The following is a 19,848-nucleotide window of genomic DNA, read 5'->3' on the forward strand; positions in this document are numbered from 1 at the left end:
TTTATCTTGTAGCCCATCACTGACAGTTCAGAGAAACTTCCTAGTACAATACATACCTTAAAAATCTTTAGAAGAAGAATTTGGACTCATGAACAGGTAAGCTGGCAGGTGTTAACTGGCCTCCGGAAGGCAGGGTGACTGATGGTCATGTCTTCGAAGATAATATCTGAGTCTCTCACTGAGAACGATGAGCAAAGTTTTCACCTAACAAGTCTTTGATATGGATGACCTCATTCCTTTTCAGGGCCTGGAGGCTCTCCCAGCATGGCCCGGCACCCCGTCTTGTACCTCATCCTGCTGAGTGCTCTGATCGACAAGAGCCGAGCCTGCTTCTGTGATCATTTCCCGTGGAGTGAGTGGTCCAGCTGCTCAAAGACCTGCGACACTGGAACTCAGACCAGGTTTCGGTGGGTGTGAGCTATTAGCTTTTCCGGGTGCCCTGGGAACCTTGCGAACTGACTTAGCCATGTGAAAAGTGCCACACTCAGCAATGGGGGGAGAACAATGTATCTCAAAATAAGAACTCATGAATTTGGATGGAGTCTGAGGTCTTCTCCACGGAAGGTTGGATGGACGTCCACTTTTGTTCTCTCCATAAAACTGAGGAGTTTCAAAAAAATTTAATTAAGAATCTGTGCAATATTTTCAGTTGACTCTTTACTTAGAATCACTACTCAAGCTTTTTATTCGATCAGCATATAACTGCTTGCCACCAGTGAATGAGTTAATTACAGAGAATTTTCTGCTCATTAAATGGAGCCTAACAGGACTTCAACGGAGCAGCACTGCTAGCTATTAGCTTAACTGTTGGCATGAACGAGACAAGAAAACTGTAACAGTCAGTAATTCACCCTTTCCACCCATTCAGACTACTTGTGCCTGGCATCTTTGAAAAATCTGTTAGGTGTTTTTGTTCCATGGAGATGCTTGCGGGAGAAAGGCCTAAGCTCAATGTGTTTTCACTCTTATAGCACTTTCTAGAAACTTATTGTCGAAAGCTATTTTGCCTGTGTAGGGTGAGTCTCATTAAAATCACCGGTGGACTTCCCCAGTAAACCATCCACTAAGTATGTGAGAGCAGGTCTGTTGGTAATGCCCTTCCACTGGAGAGTTGAGTCCCTCAGCCGCTCTCTCATCGCCCACCAGGTCAAGTTCAGCAACAACTCCGGTCCCTCCCCACTGTGCCCACCACCAGCCCGGCCACAGGCCCCTCCGGGGACAGTGCTCCTGACCTGTCCTCCTGGCACAGGCCATGGCCCCCGCATGCCCTCCCTTTTGCAGCCAGGGAGAGAAAGTCACATGACTTTTTCGAAATGTAGCTCACCATCACTTTCTCTTTAACTGTTTGGCCCCACGCCACTCTGACTCCATCTCGGTCATTGTGCTTGTCCCATGGTGGTGTCATCATCTAAGCAGTTGGCAGAAACTTTCTCCTTTCCCTTCTCTCGTCCAGTCTCTTCCAGGGATTCCATCAGGGCCAGCTTCATGGCGTGGGACCCAGACCGAGAGGGCTTCACGTTTGGCCATTGCTCTACCATCACCGTCTTGAAATTATTAATGTTTTAACAAGAGGCTCCCCCTCCCCCCGTTTTTTATTTTGCACTGGGCCCCATAAATTATATACCTGGTCCTGAGCTCCATGAAGTGGTAAGAACCGCACTTATGCCCACCGACCTGATTTCTCCTGAGAACCTTCTTGCCTTTCACTCACTGGAGTTGACACCCAGTGATGATTTTCTTACCGGGCTGGTGCCACCGTGAATACGCTCATTCCAAGCAGATTTTTTCCTCACCATTACAGACGAGTAGTCATGAATAATTACTACGTGGAGAACTCCTGTGGCCAGCTGTGCACGTTCGAGGAGACCAGAGAATGTAACTGGAAAGCTTGTCCTATCAACTGCCTCCTGGGAGATTATGGGCCATGGTCAGACTGTGACCCTTGTGTTAAAAAACAGGTAGGTGACACATGGACACATCAGGAAATCTGAATCACAGTAAAAACACTCGGATTCCCTGAAAGGCTCAACAAATGACAGATCAAATGACAGAAATGCTGAATTTCTTCGATTCCTGAAAATAAACGTTCCCACTTTCCATTGGGGGAAATTTTCATTTAGCAATTTTTTGAGGGCCGGTGGGGGCGGGGTGGGAGGATTCCTTTTCCATGTTTCACTGTTGTAGGACCACCAAAGGGAATTCTGTCCCCCGTACCCACATTGCAAATGCCCAGGTCTGTGCCCTCTGAGAACGCAGGAAGCCAAAGCAGGTGCTAAAGAGTGAAGACTTCAGTCCAAGGTTTAAAAATCAGACAGAAATTTGGAACGTGAACCAGCTCACCCTGCCTCTTCTTTCCTGTGGGAAAGTCCCTGGATCTGTTTATTGTTCCCGCTGCAGTGTTTACCCACAAGCTTGATCCTGTAAGGACGTCGCCAGTGAACCCGTCAGGGCGTTCACATGCACGGGAGGAGAAGGAAGCTCATTGGCAGAGCACCCACTCTGAGCTAAACTCTTCTAGGCCCTACATTCCTCCTCGTTCACACTTCTCGCCACATGGTGATTTTCCACCCATTTTACAGACGAGGGAGTTATGCGCATTAGGAGTTAAGTAATTTGCTGTAGAATACAGTACTAATGAATATAGAGCTACATTCTGAACTCAATTTTTCTGACACCAAAGTCAGTACGTTTTTTAAAAATGGCTTTCTTTCTTTCAATTTTTATTAATTTATTTTGTTACAGATGTTTCTCCTTTTCCCCCCTAGACACCCTCCTCCTCATCTAGCCCCTCCCCAGCCCCCCAATATTGTTGTCTATGTCCATTGGTTATGCATACATGCATATAAGTTCTTTGGTTCATCTCATCTATCCCCCCCTCCTCTGAGGTCTGTCAGTCTGAACCGTACTCCTTTCTATGTCTTTAGGTCTATTTTGTTCATCAACCCACCTTGTTCATTATATTCCACATATAAGTGAGATCATGTGGTATTTGTCTTTCTCTGATCGGCTTATTTTGCTTAGCATAATACACTTGAAGTACCTCCATGTCATCTCAAAGGATAAGAGATCTTTCTTACAGCTGCGTAGTATTCCATTGTGTATATGTACCACAGCTTTTTTATCCACTCGTCTAATGGACACTTGGGCTATTTCCAGATCTTAGCTATTGTAAATAGTGCTGCTATGAACATAGGGGTGCATATATTCTTTCTGATTGGTATTTCAGGCTTCTTAGGATATATTCCTAGAAGTGGGATCACTGGGTCAAATGGCAGATCAATTTTTAATTTTTTTTTTAATCTTCACCTGAGGACACTTTTCCATTTTTTGCACAGACAGAGTGGGAGGGAGAGAGAGGAAGGAAGAGAGAGAGAGAAACATCAACGTGAAGGGACACATCAAGTGGCTGCCACCCGCACGACCAACCAGGGCCGGGGACAAACTGCAACTGAAGTACGTGCCCTTAGCGGGAACCGAACCCGGGTCTCTCGGGACCGCAGGCCGACGCTCTAACCGCTGAGCCAAACTGGCCAGGGCTCAATTTTTAATTTTTTGAGGAAACACCATATTGTTTCCATAGTGGCTGTACCAGCAGTGTACTAGATTCCCCTTTTCTCCTTTTTTAGAGAGTGAGGAAGGGAGAGTGCGAGGGAGATAGAAACATCAGTGAGAGAGAACATCAATTGGCTGCCTCCTGCAGTCTTCCCACTGGGGATTGGGCCCATAACCTGAGCATATGCCCCAACTGGGATTTGAACCCGCAACCTGTTGGTGCATGGGTCAATGCTCAACCACTGAGCCACACCAGTCGGGCATAAAGTCAGTACTTTTTAATGCTGTCATAATTCTATCCTTCCCTGACTCTCTATTCTACCACCCACCCTTTAAAATCATTCAAAGTGTAGAGAATGCGTCAATCTTGGTTTCCATGGTGACTTCCTTGTGCAAAAGAACTACCAAATCCTTTCACATTTATCATTCACATCACACTGTCTTTGAGATATAGAAGGGCTATTATTATCACCGGGAAGAATCTGCACTCAGGAGACACTCAGTAAATATTTGTGCATTAGATTTTGATTTAATTTAGAATCATATGATTTTAGAGTTGGAAGTCTTAGATATCTTTTTGCCCCACTTCCTCATTTTATGGAAACTGGGGCCCAGAGAGGTGATGACTTCCTTAAGAACACACAATAATGAAATCAGAAAAATCATTAGTTCAGGAAACACCACTATAGTATAAATCACTACTGTGACTGAGAAGCCTAGTTTTCTTAGATGTATTTTAGCTTTAACCCTGCCTCAGAGTTACTCATCTTCCTCTCTTTTTCTTTCAGTTTAAGGTTCGATCTATTATACGCCCCAGTCAGTTTGGAGGACAACCGTGTACGGGGCCCCTGGTGAATTCCCAACCATGCATTCCAACTAAACTTTGCAAGATCGAAGAGATCGACTGCAGTAATAAATTCCGTTGTGACAGTGGTAATGTACTTTTGGAACATGTTCAGCCTCCACTAAAAATGACTTGACTAATGTAAAGTTATTCCAATAGACTTCAGCAATAGCTGTGGTGGAGAAATCCCACCATATTTTAAGCACGAGAAGATGGAGGTGTTGTGCTACCAATTAGCAAGCTATTCATGTGTGAAATTATAGCTTTCAAGCTATAACCATCCTGACCACCTACCTGATCCATTTGCTGATGAAGTATTGGTGCCCAGGTTCCTACCCTTTATAAAGCAGGAGGAAGAAACAGGAAGAGGAGGAAGAAAAGGAGGAGGCAGATACTTTTAAAAGTTAACTATTAATAAGCACAAATCTATAACCAGAATAAGCAATTGAAAAGGAACAATAGATTTTAAAGATTTTTATATATAGTTTATTAAGCTAAGAATATTAATATTGATATCATGTCAGGGGGATGATTAGCGATGAAGTGACGACTTTTCTGGGGTGGTCCATTGAATGTCTCCAAAGGTAATTCCAAGAAAAGAGACTGAAAATGATTTAAGCAATGGCAGTGTTCCCTTCAAGTCCAACGTTCATTCAGATTTGTAAATTCAGTTATGTTTCACTAGACTCCTCTATCAAATATTGAATACACTACTAATCGACGTATTTTCTTGCTAATGAATAGGTCTTCAACGCTCACCCTTTAGAACAATCTAGATCAGATTCCTGCAAATTTTCTTAGTAAAGACCCAGGTGGTAAATATCTGAGGCTTTGCAGGTCATAGGTCTATGTCGCAACTACTCAGCTCTAGCATCTTAGCATCACAGCTGCCCCAAACAGTGTGTGAACAAATGAGCATGGCTGCGTTGTTCAATAAAGCTTTATTTACGAAGACGAGCAGCAGGTCCTTTTTAGCCCATGGGTCAGAGTTCACTGACCTCTCACCTAAATAGTCAATTTGAAGTTAAATTTAGAGTTCAGATGAATACAATTTGCATCATTTCTGTGTACTCTGGAATGCACTGGGAAGTCAAGTACTTATAACTAGATAGCAGATTTCAAATTCTGTAGAAAATTGACCCCAGACCTTGGACCTAAGATCTTTCTCCTTTCACTCCTTGCTTCCTGCCTTCCGCTCTGCCAATCTTTTCTAAATGTCAGGCAGAAATGCTGGCGTCTGGGTTTTCCCTCTGTGCCCTGCTCCCCCAAACCTGGGAAAGAAGGTGGGACGAGGGTAGGTAAGGCGCGCATCGTGCCTATATGAACAAGCTCCTTGAGATGCTGACAGAAGAGGGTATAGGAGCAACAACTTGATGGCAATGGCTGAGGAGGCTACAGACCTAAGCATTATATCCAAAATATTAAGATAAAGGTTCAGAACTGAATTGTAACAATTTGAAGCTTGAAGGAGAGTTTTTAGAACAAATTACCAGGAAAAACTCCTTTATTTAATAGATGATAAACTCTATAAGATTTCCTGCAAGAGAGCTTTATTGAGGCTGAAAATATTCACAAGTCTGAGAAGGCTTTAAAGACATCTCTAGGCCACCAGTTCATAATGAACGATTTCAGGAAAGTTAGTGATATATAGTACACACATCTGATCACTAGTTCATCAGCAATATGTCCACAACCACTGATAAGAAACTAAACTATTGAGATGCATCTGCAATGATTAGTAAACAGCAGCTGCCCTGAGCTTCCTGAGCAACCTCTGCCCTCTTGTCCAAGTCCCTTCACCAGGAATCCCTAGATCTCGCCACGATTCAGCCATTCACCAGTTAATCCCTGGCACAGATTTAGTTGGGCAACCTTTCTGATTGGATGGTGCCATGGCCTACTGGTTAAATATTCTAATTCTATGCTCTTTTAAAAACATCTACTAATGCCACTCTCAAAGGGAATAAAAGGTTGAATGAACCACTATTTGTCTGACGCAGAATGATATTTGGCCCTCCGTTACCAAAGAACTGTCTGTCCTAAAGAGAGCCACCCTCTTCCTTCCCCCTCCGGTTTCTGTTCAGGGTCCTCCAGAAGTTCCCAAGACTGAGTATCTTTGCGAATTACCCATGAGGGTAACCCCCGTGGCACTGTCGACTTCTCTCCCAAAGTCCTCATTTTAAGCATAGAAGACTAGAGACTTCGCAGCTGGCTATAAAAACAATGTCATTTCATGTACAAAAATCAGTTCGAGTAGATAGGAGAAACGTGTAATTTCTAAATGATGACGTGGCTCCAGGTGTGAATGGATACGTATTGTGTATGTGCTGGCTAATTGCTGACTTCTGCAAATCCTGCTCTAGCCAGACGGCCCTTCGCCTCTCCTGTGTCCTCTTCGGGAGAGGATATGTGTGCGGCTTACAATATCCCTCCTTGGTCCTTCCCACTTCGTTGAGTTTCTGTGGCCTGGAACTATTCTAGTTCTGTCCCACCAGACCTATATCACACCTGCCCCTCGTTCCTAAACACCACTCAGGAGACGTCCTCTCGCTTTCATCCCTTCCCTGGCTAACAGTTCTTTTCCGATAGCTCCAGGAGTACAAATAGATGGAATTTCTTGTGTCCTAACAAATCTGGTACCTGCTCATGAAGCTAGGCTAAGGAGAACTGTATTCTGTGTGTGTATCCCTACTTCTGTTTGATAAAACAAGATTTTTTTTTTTTTTAGTGTAACCATATCAAAAATGAGCTCTTGCTCAAATTTGAAAGTACCAGGCTCAAATATTTTTAAAATATAGTATTTGGGGGGTTTTCTTTAGTAAAAGCTAATCTATTTCAAACTAAATTACCCATTCTGTTCTGCCCTGAAAACAAATAAATTAAAAAAACTAAAAATGTGCTTTTTTAAAAACAGACCATCTTTCAGGTTATATTCTTGGATTAATAGACATTCTATTCTCTCTATATCTTCAGTCTTGTATAATTCTGGGGTGCATAGCTATAATTCTTTATAATATTGGTCTATATACAATACAAGCTTCTGAATAATCAAAGAAGGACTTAATTACTTTCTTACACTCTACCTTCTTAGTGAAAATTATTAACCAAAAGAGCTGAAACTAAGTGCTCTCTGGGGAATTCTCTATTAATAATAATAATAATAAATGTATTCAACAAAATACCCAATTTCCCCAAACATTTTAGTTAGTCAAAAAAGTCACGCATAGCTATAGTGAGATGCTGGTCACAGCCTAGTTCACCAGATAATCTTGAGTAAAGTATATAATCACTGTCAGTGACACCTGCACATAACGGTAGAATACCAGCACCTCTGATTACAGGCACTTTCGTTTCTGTAAGATACAGTTACTGATGCCAGTGATCCTTATGAAATTCAGCAAGTTTAAAAGGGAAAGGAATTATCTAAGTACATGAAGTTTCTCCTATTTCCTAAACTCACTAACTTAACCTGCTACCTAATACTGCTACCTAACACCTAAGCATTTCACTTGTCCAAAAAAATAATTAGGTATGCTAAATTATATGTTATAAAGCAATTATATTCAGTAGTTATATGTAGTGACTATATACTAAAAAATGTTGTAATTATGTATAGTAAAATAATTGCGTAGAGTAAAATGCACAGATAAGAGTGCAATTTTATTCTGATGAATGTACACAACCATGTAAACAACCTCCAATCAAGATATAGAAAATATCCATAAACCTGAAGAAGTTCCTGTTTTCCTCTTTTCAGTTAATCCCTCTCCTTATTCTTTTTTTATTTTTTATTTTTTTATTATTTCATTTTTGTTACAGATGTTTCTCCTTTTTCCCCCATTGATATTGTTGTCTATGTCCATGGTTACTCATAGATGCATATGAGTTCTGTGATTTATCTCTTCCCTCCCTCCGATCCCCTCTTCTCCTTATTCTTGAACATCATATAAACAAATCACATGGCTCTTATATGTCTGGCTTCTTTCACTCAATGCAAAATTTTAGAGATTCAGCCATGGTACTATAGGTACTAGTGTGTGAGTGTGTGTGTGTGCGTGTTTAAAAATCACAGGTTTGTTTTTTGTTTTGTTTTGTTTTGTTTTGTTTTAATAAAACAGTGACGTTGAGGCTGCTATCCTGTCAGAACAAAATTCTGAACCTACTATTCATTTTATCTTGCAGAGCATGGTTTCTGCAGAAAGCCTACTGTAGTGGAAAGGAGATTCTAGACTTAACTCTCTTATGTAAGACAATCAGCTCCATGGTGACTAAATAATCTATGGTAACTTTTGAATCCAAAAAAAAAAAATAGGAGAAAATATCATCTTAACACTCCATTTCCATATGTTCCTAAATCTTCATCAAAAATAATGAAAACTGCCCTGGCCAGTTTGGCTCAGCGGTTAGAGCGTCGGCCTGCGGTCCGGAGAGACCCGGGTTTGGTTCCCGCTAAGGGCACGTACTTAGGTTGCAGTTTGTCCCTGGCCCTGGTTGGTCGTGCGGGTGGCAGCCACTCGATGTGTCCCTTCACGTCGATGTTTCTCTCTCTCTCTTCCTTCCTCTCCCTCCCTCCCATTCTATCTGTACAAAAAATGGAAAAATATCCTAGGATGAGGATAAAATAAATAAATAAATAATGAAAACTGCCCTGGCTGGTTTGGCTCAGCGGTTAGCGTGTCAGCGTGCAGACCAGAGAGACCCAGGTTCGGTTCCCGCTAAGGGCACCTACCTCGGTTGCAGTTTGTCCCCAGCCCCAGTTGGGGCCATGTGGGTGGCAACCAGTTGATGTGTCTCTCTCACATCGATGTTTCTTTCTGTCTCTTTCTTCCTCTCTCTCTCTCCCGCTCTATCTGAAGATAAATGCAAAAATGTCCTCGGATGAGGATAAAAAAATATTTAAAAAATAATGAAAACTTAGGTGGGTACTAGCCTTATTGGGCAATCACTTTGTGAGTGATGAAAGTGTCTAACCACTATGACATACACCTGAAACTAATATAATGTTATATATCACCTTGTAATTGAAAAATGTAATTTAAAAAAAAAAAAATCAACAGTCAAACATGATCTGGGTTGAGTCAGTTACCAAAACAATAATGAATAATGAAACCTTGCTTTCAACTTTTCCTTGGAATTGACAGCATGAATGTTTCAAATGACGAAACACTGTCTTGAGTGACCCGCTGTCTGTGTCGATTGTTGTCTTGGCCAGGCCGCTGCATCGCGCGCGCGCTGGAGTGCAACGGGGACAACGACTGCGGGGACCTGTCCGACGAGCGGGGCTGTGGCGGCAGGGCCGCGGCCTGCTGGCGGAGGTATACGCCCGTCCCTAAGGTCAACGTGATGAGCAACGGGTAAGTCGCATCTGTTCCTCATTGGAGGGAAGCATCTCAGAACCGCTGCGTGCAAAGCAGCAACGAAGCAGTGGGACGCGGCGCCTGCTTCCCCTGAACCTCTGAGCGCGCTCAGGCGCTGTCCCTGGCACGCGGCCCTCGCTCCTGGGCAGTGATGTTGTTTAGCATGTTCACCTCTGCCTTGCACCGGGCAAGGCTCTGGCCCCCTCGTCCTTGCTGCTTGCTTTCCTCCTCTGGCCGTTCTGGCGCGGATCGGGGCAGATGGGGGGGCTCGGTCTTGAGTGGAAGAGTCACACTCGGAAGTGCCGGAAGCGCGTGGAGAAGGGGGTGTCAGGAAGGTACGCCTGTGGCAGTGGGGGAGTCAGAACACCAGCAAGTGGTGGGAGGTCCAAGCCCTGGGTCAATCACGGGACACCAAGCAGGCAGAGAGGGCGAGCCACACACGGAAAAAGGGAATGATAAAAAACAATGGTGTGAGCAAGTTCAAAGAGTTAGGGGTGAAGTGAACATGGCTAGGGTATCCAACACTTTTTCTCATATAAACTATATGATGCATGGGAACGTCGGTACAATTTAAAGGCCAAAAGTCAGGCCTGCATTTCCATAAGGTTGGTGTTCAATTTACAACTGTGTCTCAGAAAGTTTCGATAACCTGGCCAAGTCTATGAAGTAGCAAATGGTGGAACCAGGATTCAGATCCAGGCGTCAAAACCCTGGTTATGTTCACCATTTCGTGCTAATTTAGGACAATAACCGCCTTAGCAATGGAAGAAACCTCAGGAGACCATGCAACCCTCATCCCAATCTCTGAACAGTGCTCAGAAAATCGAATAGTCCCATTTCAGAAATTCTGATGTTCCTCTTTCAAGTCATGAGGGCATTGGAGGTTTGGCAAGGGCTTCTAAATGCATGACACAGAGCCAGTGATGTAGAAGATGTAAGACAAGCCAATGAAAACAGAAGAACTGAAACTTAGTTGGAAGCATAAGAAAAATCAGTACAGATAATCTCCTGTTCCCATGACAAAGAAATTTCCCTTTGATTTTTGGCCAGAAGGCAAATAGTTTGCTATAGGCTTTTATTGCTCTGTATTGGACTTTTTTTTTTAAGTCTTTACTTACACTTGAGGCCCCAAAGACAAACAGCAGCCATTGCCAATACAGCCTCATTTGATCAGAATGAATACCAGAAGCTACTGAACCAACGTCAAGGACAGCCATAAAATGGAACAGCCATTAGCTAGGAAGTGAGGGGAGACAGGTGCAGGACCCAGCTCTGCATCAACTCACTACATCACAACCGCGTTATCCGCCGGCTACACTTTCCTCACTGTACGTTGGATGACTACAAACTTATGTGAGGTTCTGTCCTAGGAAGTGCTCATTCAAGTTCATTTCACTGGCAGTGTTTCAGCAGCATCTTCTTATCAATGTGCAGAAATGGCTTCCTTTGGTTTTTCTTCCCCTGGAGGGAAACCGCAGCCAGAGCTCCCACGTGATAACCATGTTTCCTAATGCTCTGGTTGATGAGGGTGACAGTGCAGACTCACCTCTGGCCCAGCTGGTCTAACTCTGGAGTCACAGATGGGGAGGACCCATGCTATGTGGACTTTCCCAGAAGGCTGTGTGGCCCTCTGCCAAGCACAGCGGCTGGGCCAGGGATTCTCAGAAATGAGCAAAGCCTGCTGGCTGGGGACAGTCCGCCCCCTCCTCGCCTCCCCAGGAGCGGAGAGCTTTGGGAGCTGCCCGCGGGAATCTTTCCAGTCTGCGGGCCTGAGACCCTCTGCCCTCTCTGACACGCTCTGCCCGCAACATTAGCTTCCTGGAGGATTGTGCCTCTTTTCAAATGGCATTCCCCCAAGGAAGAGTTTAACAAGCAGGACCACATTCCTTCATGGCCAGCATCAGGCTCCAGGTCTCAAACCTGGAGCAAGAATCGGGCAATATTAGCATGCTGTTTATTTTTCCTCAGGTTCAGTCAAGGTAGAAACACACACACACACACACACACACACATGCATGCAACATACAAGCATATATATGCAATTTTTTAATAAATTCAAAAAGTTACAAAATATGACACAGTAAACCAAATTGGATAAAAGCCCTTTAAAAAACTATAATATTAAAATCCATAATGTATTTGAAACACCAAAATATTTAAAGTCCCTTTAAATGCCAGAGGAGAGGAGAAAGAACGGGGCTGAAAATCGCTGCCCCGTTGACTGGACCCGTGAGAGCGTCCTCAGGCCTGGCCCGCGAGAGCCGCCTCCAGGAACGTCCTGTCTCAGGCTCTTTGCAAACAGCTGCCCCCTCCGAGCCTCCTCGTGACCTGGGAACCTTTTTTTTTTAAGCCCTTTCTTGTTTGCGACCAACTCATAAGTACATAGCAGAAGGCAGGGTAAGGTCAGTGGTTCTGTTTTCCTCGTTGATCCCTCTCAAGCCAGGAAATAAAAGCGAATGAGTCTGAAACATCTGTGTTGGTCGCGCTAACTTAAGCAGTTTGGAAATTGCTTCCCAGACCGGCTCCTCATACGTCCTCCCTCAAGTACCCATTCTGATACAAGTTCAAATACAAATGAGAGCACACCTCAAATTGTGCGCACGGCTCTCGGGGTACGAGGTGCATCTTCCAGAACCCACAGGAATCACTCCCTGCTTCGAACAGCCTCACTGGTCGCTAACTCGTGTATCAGTCCTCCTCCTGAGGGTACCTGCTTTACTCTCAAGCGCCACCACGCTCACACTTCTGACACCAGATGTGTGGGAGCTCTCCCCCACCAAGCACCCCTCGGTGACACCAGTGGGGTGTCCTGCAGTTTAACTCAATTCTGACACTATCTACCTGGATTTAGTGGTGATGCCACAGGTTAAGGGCTCAGTCCCACAAGACTGCCCCCCACTTTCGATGACACTTTAGCTGTGCTTCTGATACATTGGAGGTTCCCACAGACCCCCCCCCTTGGGTTTGGTTAATTTGCTAGAGGGGCTCACAGAACCCAGTAAAACAACTTGCTTACTGTTCACCGGCTTTTTATAAAGTGGATACAATAAAGGGTGCAGATGAGCATCCCGTCGGGAGGCTGAGAGGGGCATGATGTGTAGGAAGAGACTGAGTTTTCCTGCCCTGTCTGGGTGCGCCACTCTGCCGGCGCCTCTGTGTGTCACCAGAACAGAAGTTCTCTGAACCCTTTACTTGGCGGATTTGTTTGGGAGGCGTCATCATGCAGACGTGATCGATCTTTAACTCCATTCCCAGCCCCTCTCTTCTGTCCAGAGAATGGAAGGTGAGGCTGAAAATTCTAAGCTTCTGGTTAAGGCTTGTTCTTTCTGGTGACCAGTTCCTACCCAGGAGCCCACCAAGCGTCCCCTCGTTAGAACAAAGGACACATCGCACCTATGGATAGTAGATTTATCAGGGTGATTGCTTTGTAAGTTCTATAAATGCCCAATCACTATGTTGTACACCTGAAACTAGTATAGTATTTTATGTCAACTATAACTGAAAAATCAATTAAAAAAAAAAAAAAAGATACAGCTATCACCCAGGAAAACCCAAGGGATTTAGGAGCCCTGTGCCGGGAACTGGGGACAAAGATCATTGTACATATTTTCTACTATTTCACATATGTAATCCAGCATTACCAAACTTTTAGACACAAAACTTAGCCCTGGCCAGTTTGGCTCAATGGTTAGAGAGTCGGCCTGCAGTCCAGAGAGACCCAGGTTCGATTCCCACTAAGGGCATGTACCTTGGATGCAGTTTGTCCCCGGCCCTGGTTGGGTTGTGTGGGTGACAACCACTCCGTGTGTCCCTTTCACGTCAATGTTTCTCTCTCTCTCTCTCCTTCCAACTCTATCTGAACAAAATATTTGTATATATTAAGTGTCCTCGGGTGAGGATAAAAAAATAAATAAATAGATAGATACAAAACTTATTTTTCCCCCACAGAACACATATTGATATCTATAAGAATTTGGAAAACTGTTAGCATCTTGGAGGACTTTTTTATTTACCAGAAAATAATTCCTTAAATACTTGATTTGTGCTAAGCTAATTAATCTCTATGCTTCAATCTCCTCATTTGGAAAACAAGTATAATAATTATAACTACATCATATGGTTATCATAAACATTAAATATAGATCAAACAGTCCTTGACTTACAGTAAATAATATGTAAGCATTTGTTAAATACATTTTTAATATTATTTTAAAAATATTACTACAATTCTATTAAAATATTGCTGTGACTATTTTAGTACTAGCTTTCTACAAGAATTTCTGTACTGCGTGGTTCTGAAGGAAGTGGGCCTAGGATGGCATTAGTTATGTAACAATGTATTTCATAGTCTGCTTCCAAAGTTTGTGCTGGCTTTAGAAGTCATGAAATCATTATCAACCTTCATTTTATTTCATGTAGAAAGCCCATAACAACTAAGTGAGTGGAATAAGGGGACCCGGGCAGAACCAGAGGGGCTGAGTTTTTGCTTCACCACGGACTAGACAAAAAATATTGGGCTTTACTTCAAGTCATTTGTCATGAGTCAAAAATGTCTAAGTGAAGGATTTTTTTCATATAAGTAAGGTAAATTTTAAAGATTGCTTTACATTTATTGAATTCTTGAACATTCTTTTATTTCTAGGTTTAATGTTCTGGCAGGAGAGCCCAGAGGAGAAGTCCTTGATCACTCTGTCATTGGAGGCAAATGTAGAACTGTCAAAAGCAGCAATGCAAGTAACCCTTACTGGGTTTCGGCTATTCTGGAAAATGTCAACTTTGAGGTAGGACAGTCCATCACGGTGGCATGCCAGTGCCAATGGCCACTGTAAGCTAAATTTCAATGAAAGGTTAGTGATGAATGAAGGGACAGAATAAAAGGTAATGAACATTTTTAATGACCTGTTATGTGTTAGTGGTTAGTCCTTCCACAACCCCGTGAGGTCAGTATTAGTATCATCTATTTACAGAAAAAACAAAAACAAAACGAAGGTAATTAATTTGCCCAAAGTAAACAGCTAGTAAGTAGCAGATTAGAGACTCAAGCCCAGGTTCTGCAAACTCCAGAGTTCATGCTCTCCCCGTGGACATCCATAGCTGGGTCATATCCCCACACAGAAAATAACGGTGTGACTTATTCAGAGTCCCCTCCTACCATAGCTGATTCTCTCGGGTAACCACTAAATTTAGACATAACAGAGTGCTTGCCTTCTAAAAAGTCAAATGAATCTAAGTATCAAGTGGGTAGCTCTGCCTCCTTCCTTCCTATTTTATTAGTTCATTTGGTTTCCTGTGTGTTTTTCTAAGTGGTAATGGGCATCATACTATGTACCCCCAGAATCTAGCCCACTACCTTGCTCCATACTTATTGAACTAAACTACTTCTTTTAATTTATGATAAGAGGAACAGAAAAGACAAGGTTTTAAGGCTAACACGCATGCATGCAAATTGACATGCCAGAGAGAATTTCAGGAGGTGGAGTGATTTCTATGGCCAGGTTGTGGAGAGATGAGCTCAGCAAAGGTCATTCAACCCTTTTCTTTAAAACAGCTTTTATGTGCATATAAATACAGGCATTTTCCAATTTAATAAACTCAATTTAACACCATGCAATACATGTTCATGGTGTGGGGAATACCCTTAGGGCCCAACTGCCAAATTCAAACACCTTCTGGGAGCTTTACCTTGAGAAACCTCATCTCTGCCCGAAGGTAGAAGTTCGAGACTAGCAAGTGACTCTGACCAGGTAAAGGACTATGCAAAGGGAGATGCTAACCCCAGAGGGTGGAAAAGGTCATGCAGGCACGGTAAGTAGTAACTCAGAAGAGACTTTCCCAAGGAATCAATAGCCTCAGCAGTCCAGTCGGTGAGGTGCTCTCTTAAGATTGATTGTATTGAATAGGCTACGTAGACAGAGCCGAAACCCAAATATTTGCACATAATATTGTTCTATTGGAGGATACTTTCTAGCTCTCAAACAACCAATCCATAAGCTTACTTGCAAAATACAATAATTTAAAAAAATTACTGTCTACATTTTCAGCATGTATTTCATGCAATTTTACTAGTCAGAAAGCTTAAACTCAGCATTCAAGGTTAGGATAAATTTGGGCTTAGGTAACATTTCACATATCCAGGATACTTTAGAGTTTTCAGAGCTCTTGCATAGATTGTTTTCTTCAGTTCCTCAATTCCTCTAACAGCCTTTCCAGAAAGGTAGAAAATTCCCTTTGGGCTCCTTGCAGACAGAAAACATTCTGAGTTGTGCAGCAAGTAAAAGGCAGAACAAGCTTAGCATCCCAGCTCCCGCTTCAGCGCCGCCTGTGCTACGTGAGACCTTGATGGTTATATCAAGAGAGACATAACCATTGTGCCGTGTGTGCCAGGTCTGCGTGTCTTTGGTAAACTATCATTTTAAAGGTATCACCAGTGGAACTCCCCAATGGAGCCAGGTCTTCCAGCTTACAAGAGCCAATTGTTAAATCTTCAGAGGTTTTGCAAGCCAACTGTTAAACATAGCCATTATTAAATATTAAACATGTAATCTTACAATTGAATAAAAATATTAACAACATGGGTGACAATTATTCAAAATGTATCACTCCTGAATGGTGGTGTTCCATTTTGCTATGGCTTATGCTCCTGAAGTCACCTTACCTCTGTTCCATGTGTATCATGAAAATACTGTATAATAATTTGCTACTGTGTCATTTCCCAAATTGGAATTCAGAGGCACTGCGTAGCTTGAAATCAGCTGTGGTAGGAATGTATCCACCATGACAAAAGGCAAATGCTAGAGTAAATCGTGGTATTTTTCCCCTCCCAAGGAGTTGGTTGTTAAACATTTACCAGAAGACTTTGGATCCCCCCATGTAACTTGGTAACCCAAGCCTAGAAGGCCAGTTGTATCAGGAAAAACAGCCTGAAAATCCTCATTCAGAGTAGACTCGTTGCATTATCAGTGTAGTTCTAAACCTTGTCCAAGCTGAAGAAGCTGCATGAGCTGATCTCTAACTGCATGTCATTGAGGTCTAGGTGATATTCAACTGCTGAGGACGGTCATGGTGCTATGTATGTCTTCAAACAATGATTTGGAGATGGCCAGACACAAAGTCACCAGCACTAACTGTTGGGTTACTTTTCACTTATTTCTGTATTACTGTTTATGCCTTTAGCAGGCGTGTGCAAATCTAAGCTATACCTTACTGAAAACATAGAGGAAGAGAGATTCAGCAGGCATGTGACTTCCCTTCTCCTACAGTGTTGGAGTTGAAGACATGATATAATGGGCTGGTTGTAGACAGGCTCCTGGAAGAGGGTAGGGAAGGGAAGGCATAGGACAGGAAGTCAGAACAGAGACCACAGGAAGGATTCCGCCCCTGAGGGGTCCCCCAACTGCTGAATGTGGAGCTTCACCCAAGATCCCTGCACCAGTCCCCAGAGCTATACCACCCTCGTGCAAAGCCTTCTTGAATCCCTTGTAAAATGTACAACTTTGGGTTGTTTCTAACCCTCACGACACAGGAAACCAAGTGCCACCCTGTCCCCTCCATTCCCCCTAGTTTCTCTTAACTTGCTTCTGCCTCTGCTTACAAACTCATCTTCTTTCTTCAAACACAAAAGTAAAACTGTCAATGCATCCGGAGCCCCAAGGGTCCATCAACCCACAAGATACATAGAGATCAGTTGTCAAGATGGGCTCAGGGAGCCCTGGCCAGTGTGGCTTAGTTGATTGAGCATAGTCCCATGCACCAAAGGATCGCCAATTTGATTTCCAGTTGGCGTACATGCCCAGGTTGCCGGTTCAATCCCCAGTCGGGGTACCTGATTGATGTTTCTCTTTCACATCGATGTTTCTCTCTCTCTCTCATTCTCAAATCAATTTAAAATATATATATATTTTTTTAAAGTGGTAGGCTCTGGGAGAAACTTGCAATATGTAAAATGGGGATTGAAACCTCTTCCCCAGAATTTGTTTAACATCTCTTGCTGGGAAACTCTAGAAAAAATGAAGTTTATCAACACCTACCAGCTGTTCCTTACACACCACTAAAAGAATTCATCTTCCTCCTTCCGAAAGTCGCCTTGGCGCTCGCCATTCTGTATTCTGTTTCATGGAACATCCCCCTTCTCTCCTCCCTGCCCATGTTAGATGCTCGGTCCGGTGCAGTGCAGTATCGGAAAGTAACATTGAACTTTTGACTGTATTTTACTATTGAGCAAGACTGTTTTGCAGATGAGCTATTTTCTCTTAGCTTGACTAATCGTGCAAGCTGTTTAATTGTGACCTGTGGTTTGCCTCACAGTGTGTTTGAATACTGGATGTTCTAAAACAACAAACAACAAGAGGTTTTTCCATTGCAAACCAGACAAGCATCTTTAACATAAAGAACTATTCTTTCATTTCCTTCGCAACCTTTTTCTTGGACGTTTATCCTGTTTTCTTCTTACTAGCATAATCATAACAAGAATTTAACTCATATTTAAAATACACTCCACTCAGCTCAAGTCCCACTGCCTTTTTCTCTTCTTCCCAGACCAAATCTGGGAAGCTGACCACCCACCACCCACCAGGCAGAACGAACTGATCATTTGTCCTCTGCTCTGCAGACATGGCCAGTAGAGCGCTGAAGCCCAGCACTGACTACAGCTAAGGGGATGAGGATGATACCAGAGCAGGAACAGACAGGACCCGCCCTCTCCTTTTCTAGGCCTTAATTTTCTGAAAGATACCTGAAATCAGATAGCAAACTGCATCAAGTTCACAAGCAGACTAAAAATAGTCCTCCTAACTCATAAGCCCATTAAATCTCAGCTTGGGAGTCATTTCCTTGAGCTAAACTTTCCTGATATTTTCTTTCTGGGTTTTATAGTTACTGACGGCAATTCCATGGGCAGCACAATACTTCCTATATTGAATTAAGTATCTGCGATTGTCTTTCTCCCTGACTAAACTATTGACTCCCTGTGAGCAGGAACCAATACTATTCCATATTCTCTAGCAAAATGAGTCTTCAATGAAGATTTATTGAACGCATAAATGAATGATCATTGCATTAGATCTTTACAAGTAGCCCCAACATTTCCTAAATTCTGTTTTATTTCATATGGATTTTTCTCCAGGTAGAGACTAAAGAGGATGATTTGAAAACAGATTTCTACAAGGATTTAACTTCATTTGAAAAGACTAAAAATAAAAAAAACTCCGAATGGAGCACAGTGAACAGTGGGTTTCGAGTGCCGATTTTTTATTCCTCGAAGCAACAGCAGTACTCCAGCCAGAACTCTGCCTTCAAACAAGCCATTCAAGCCTCCCACAAAAAGGTAAGAAAAATGGTTCCTGGGCCTCTCATTCTTTCCTGAAAATTAATGGCAATTCCAGGGATCATACAACAAGAAGGGGAGAGTTTGCGCGTCCAATCAGTAGTATTTCTACCTCCTATTTGAATAGCTTTAGTGTTCTCTCCGTGGTCGTTGGTTTGTGTCTCTTTGCAGGGTGTATTTACCGCTACACTTTGCTTCTTACCAATACAAAAATTACAGAGGTGATATGTATAATGATGGGGCAGTGTTTATGGTTGTTTTCTTAGCCTTCACTGTTTTACGTGTATGTGTTTCTCATACACCACACGTCATAGAATTGTACTTTTTCAATGTAATCTGGCAGTCTTCGGCCTCTGCTAGGGAAATTCAGCCAATGTGCAATTAGTGTACTCACTGAAACACTTCGTCGTCTTTCTCCTACTTTTAATTTTCCTACTTGTTTCACTCGGTTGCTGTTTCCTGCTTTTTTACTTTGACCTCCTTTGTCATAATTCTATCTATTCCTTTTATCTTTCTGGTCATTTTGGAAGTTCTACTAACTTCACAATTCTGCTTGTAGTCATCTCTGCCTCGTTATACAGCATAATAATACCTATATTTTTCTTTTCTTTTAATGAGATGAAATCCTTCTTCTCATTTAATCATCAGATTTTTATTATTATCCTCAGGTAGGAGGCCTGCAAGATATATTCCCTAAGTGCATAGAGTAGATCAAAAAATGCCTAAATTTTCTCTGAGCAATAAAGATAGAGAACATCTTGGTCAGCTATGGA

The 19,848-nt window shown here is 42.8% G+C and overlaps 1 protein-coding gene across 1 annotated transcript in view; it reads left to right on the forward strand.

Annotated features, from left to right (window-relative positions):
* Window positions 1-264: 264 nt before the first annotated feature.
* Window positions 265-19,848, forward strand: part of C6 (complement C6) — a 57,707-nt gene continuing 38,123 nt past the window's right edge. The window contains exons 1-6 of the mRNA XM_036278852.1: window positions 265-407; window positions 1,802-1,958; window positions 4,341-4,485; window positions 9,609-9,750; window positions 14,396-14,534; window positions 18,875-19,075. Of these exons, the coding sequence (XP_036134745.1) occupies window positions 265-407; window positions 1,802-1,958; window positions 4,341-4,485; window positions 9,609-9,750; window positions 14,396-14,534; window positions 18,875-19,075 (927 nt within the window). The remainder of the gene's footprint in view (window positions 408-1,801; window positions 1,959-4,340; window positions 4,486-9,608; window positions 9,751-14,395; window positions 14,535-18,874; window positions 19,076-19,848) is intronic.

The sequence above is a fragment of the Molossus molossus genome, unplaced genomic scaffold (genome assembly GCF_014108415.1).
Source record: "Molossus molossus isolate mMolMol1 unplaced genomic scaffold, mMolMol1.p scaffold_m16_p_3, whole genome shotgun sequence".
Lineage (NCBI taxonomy): Eukaryota > Metazoa > Chordata > Mammalia > Chiroptera > Molossidae > Molossus > Molossus molossus.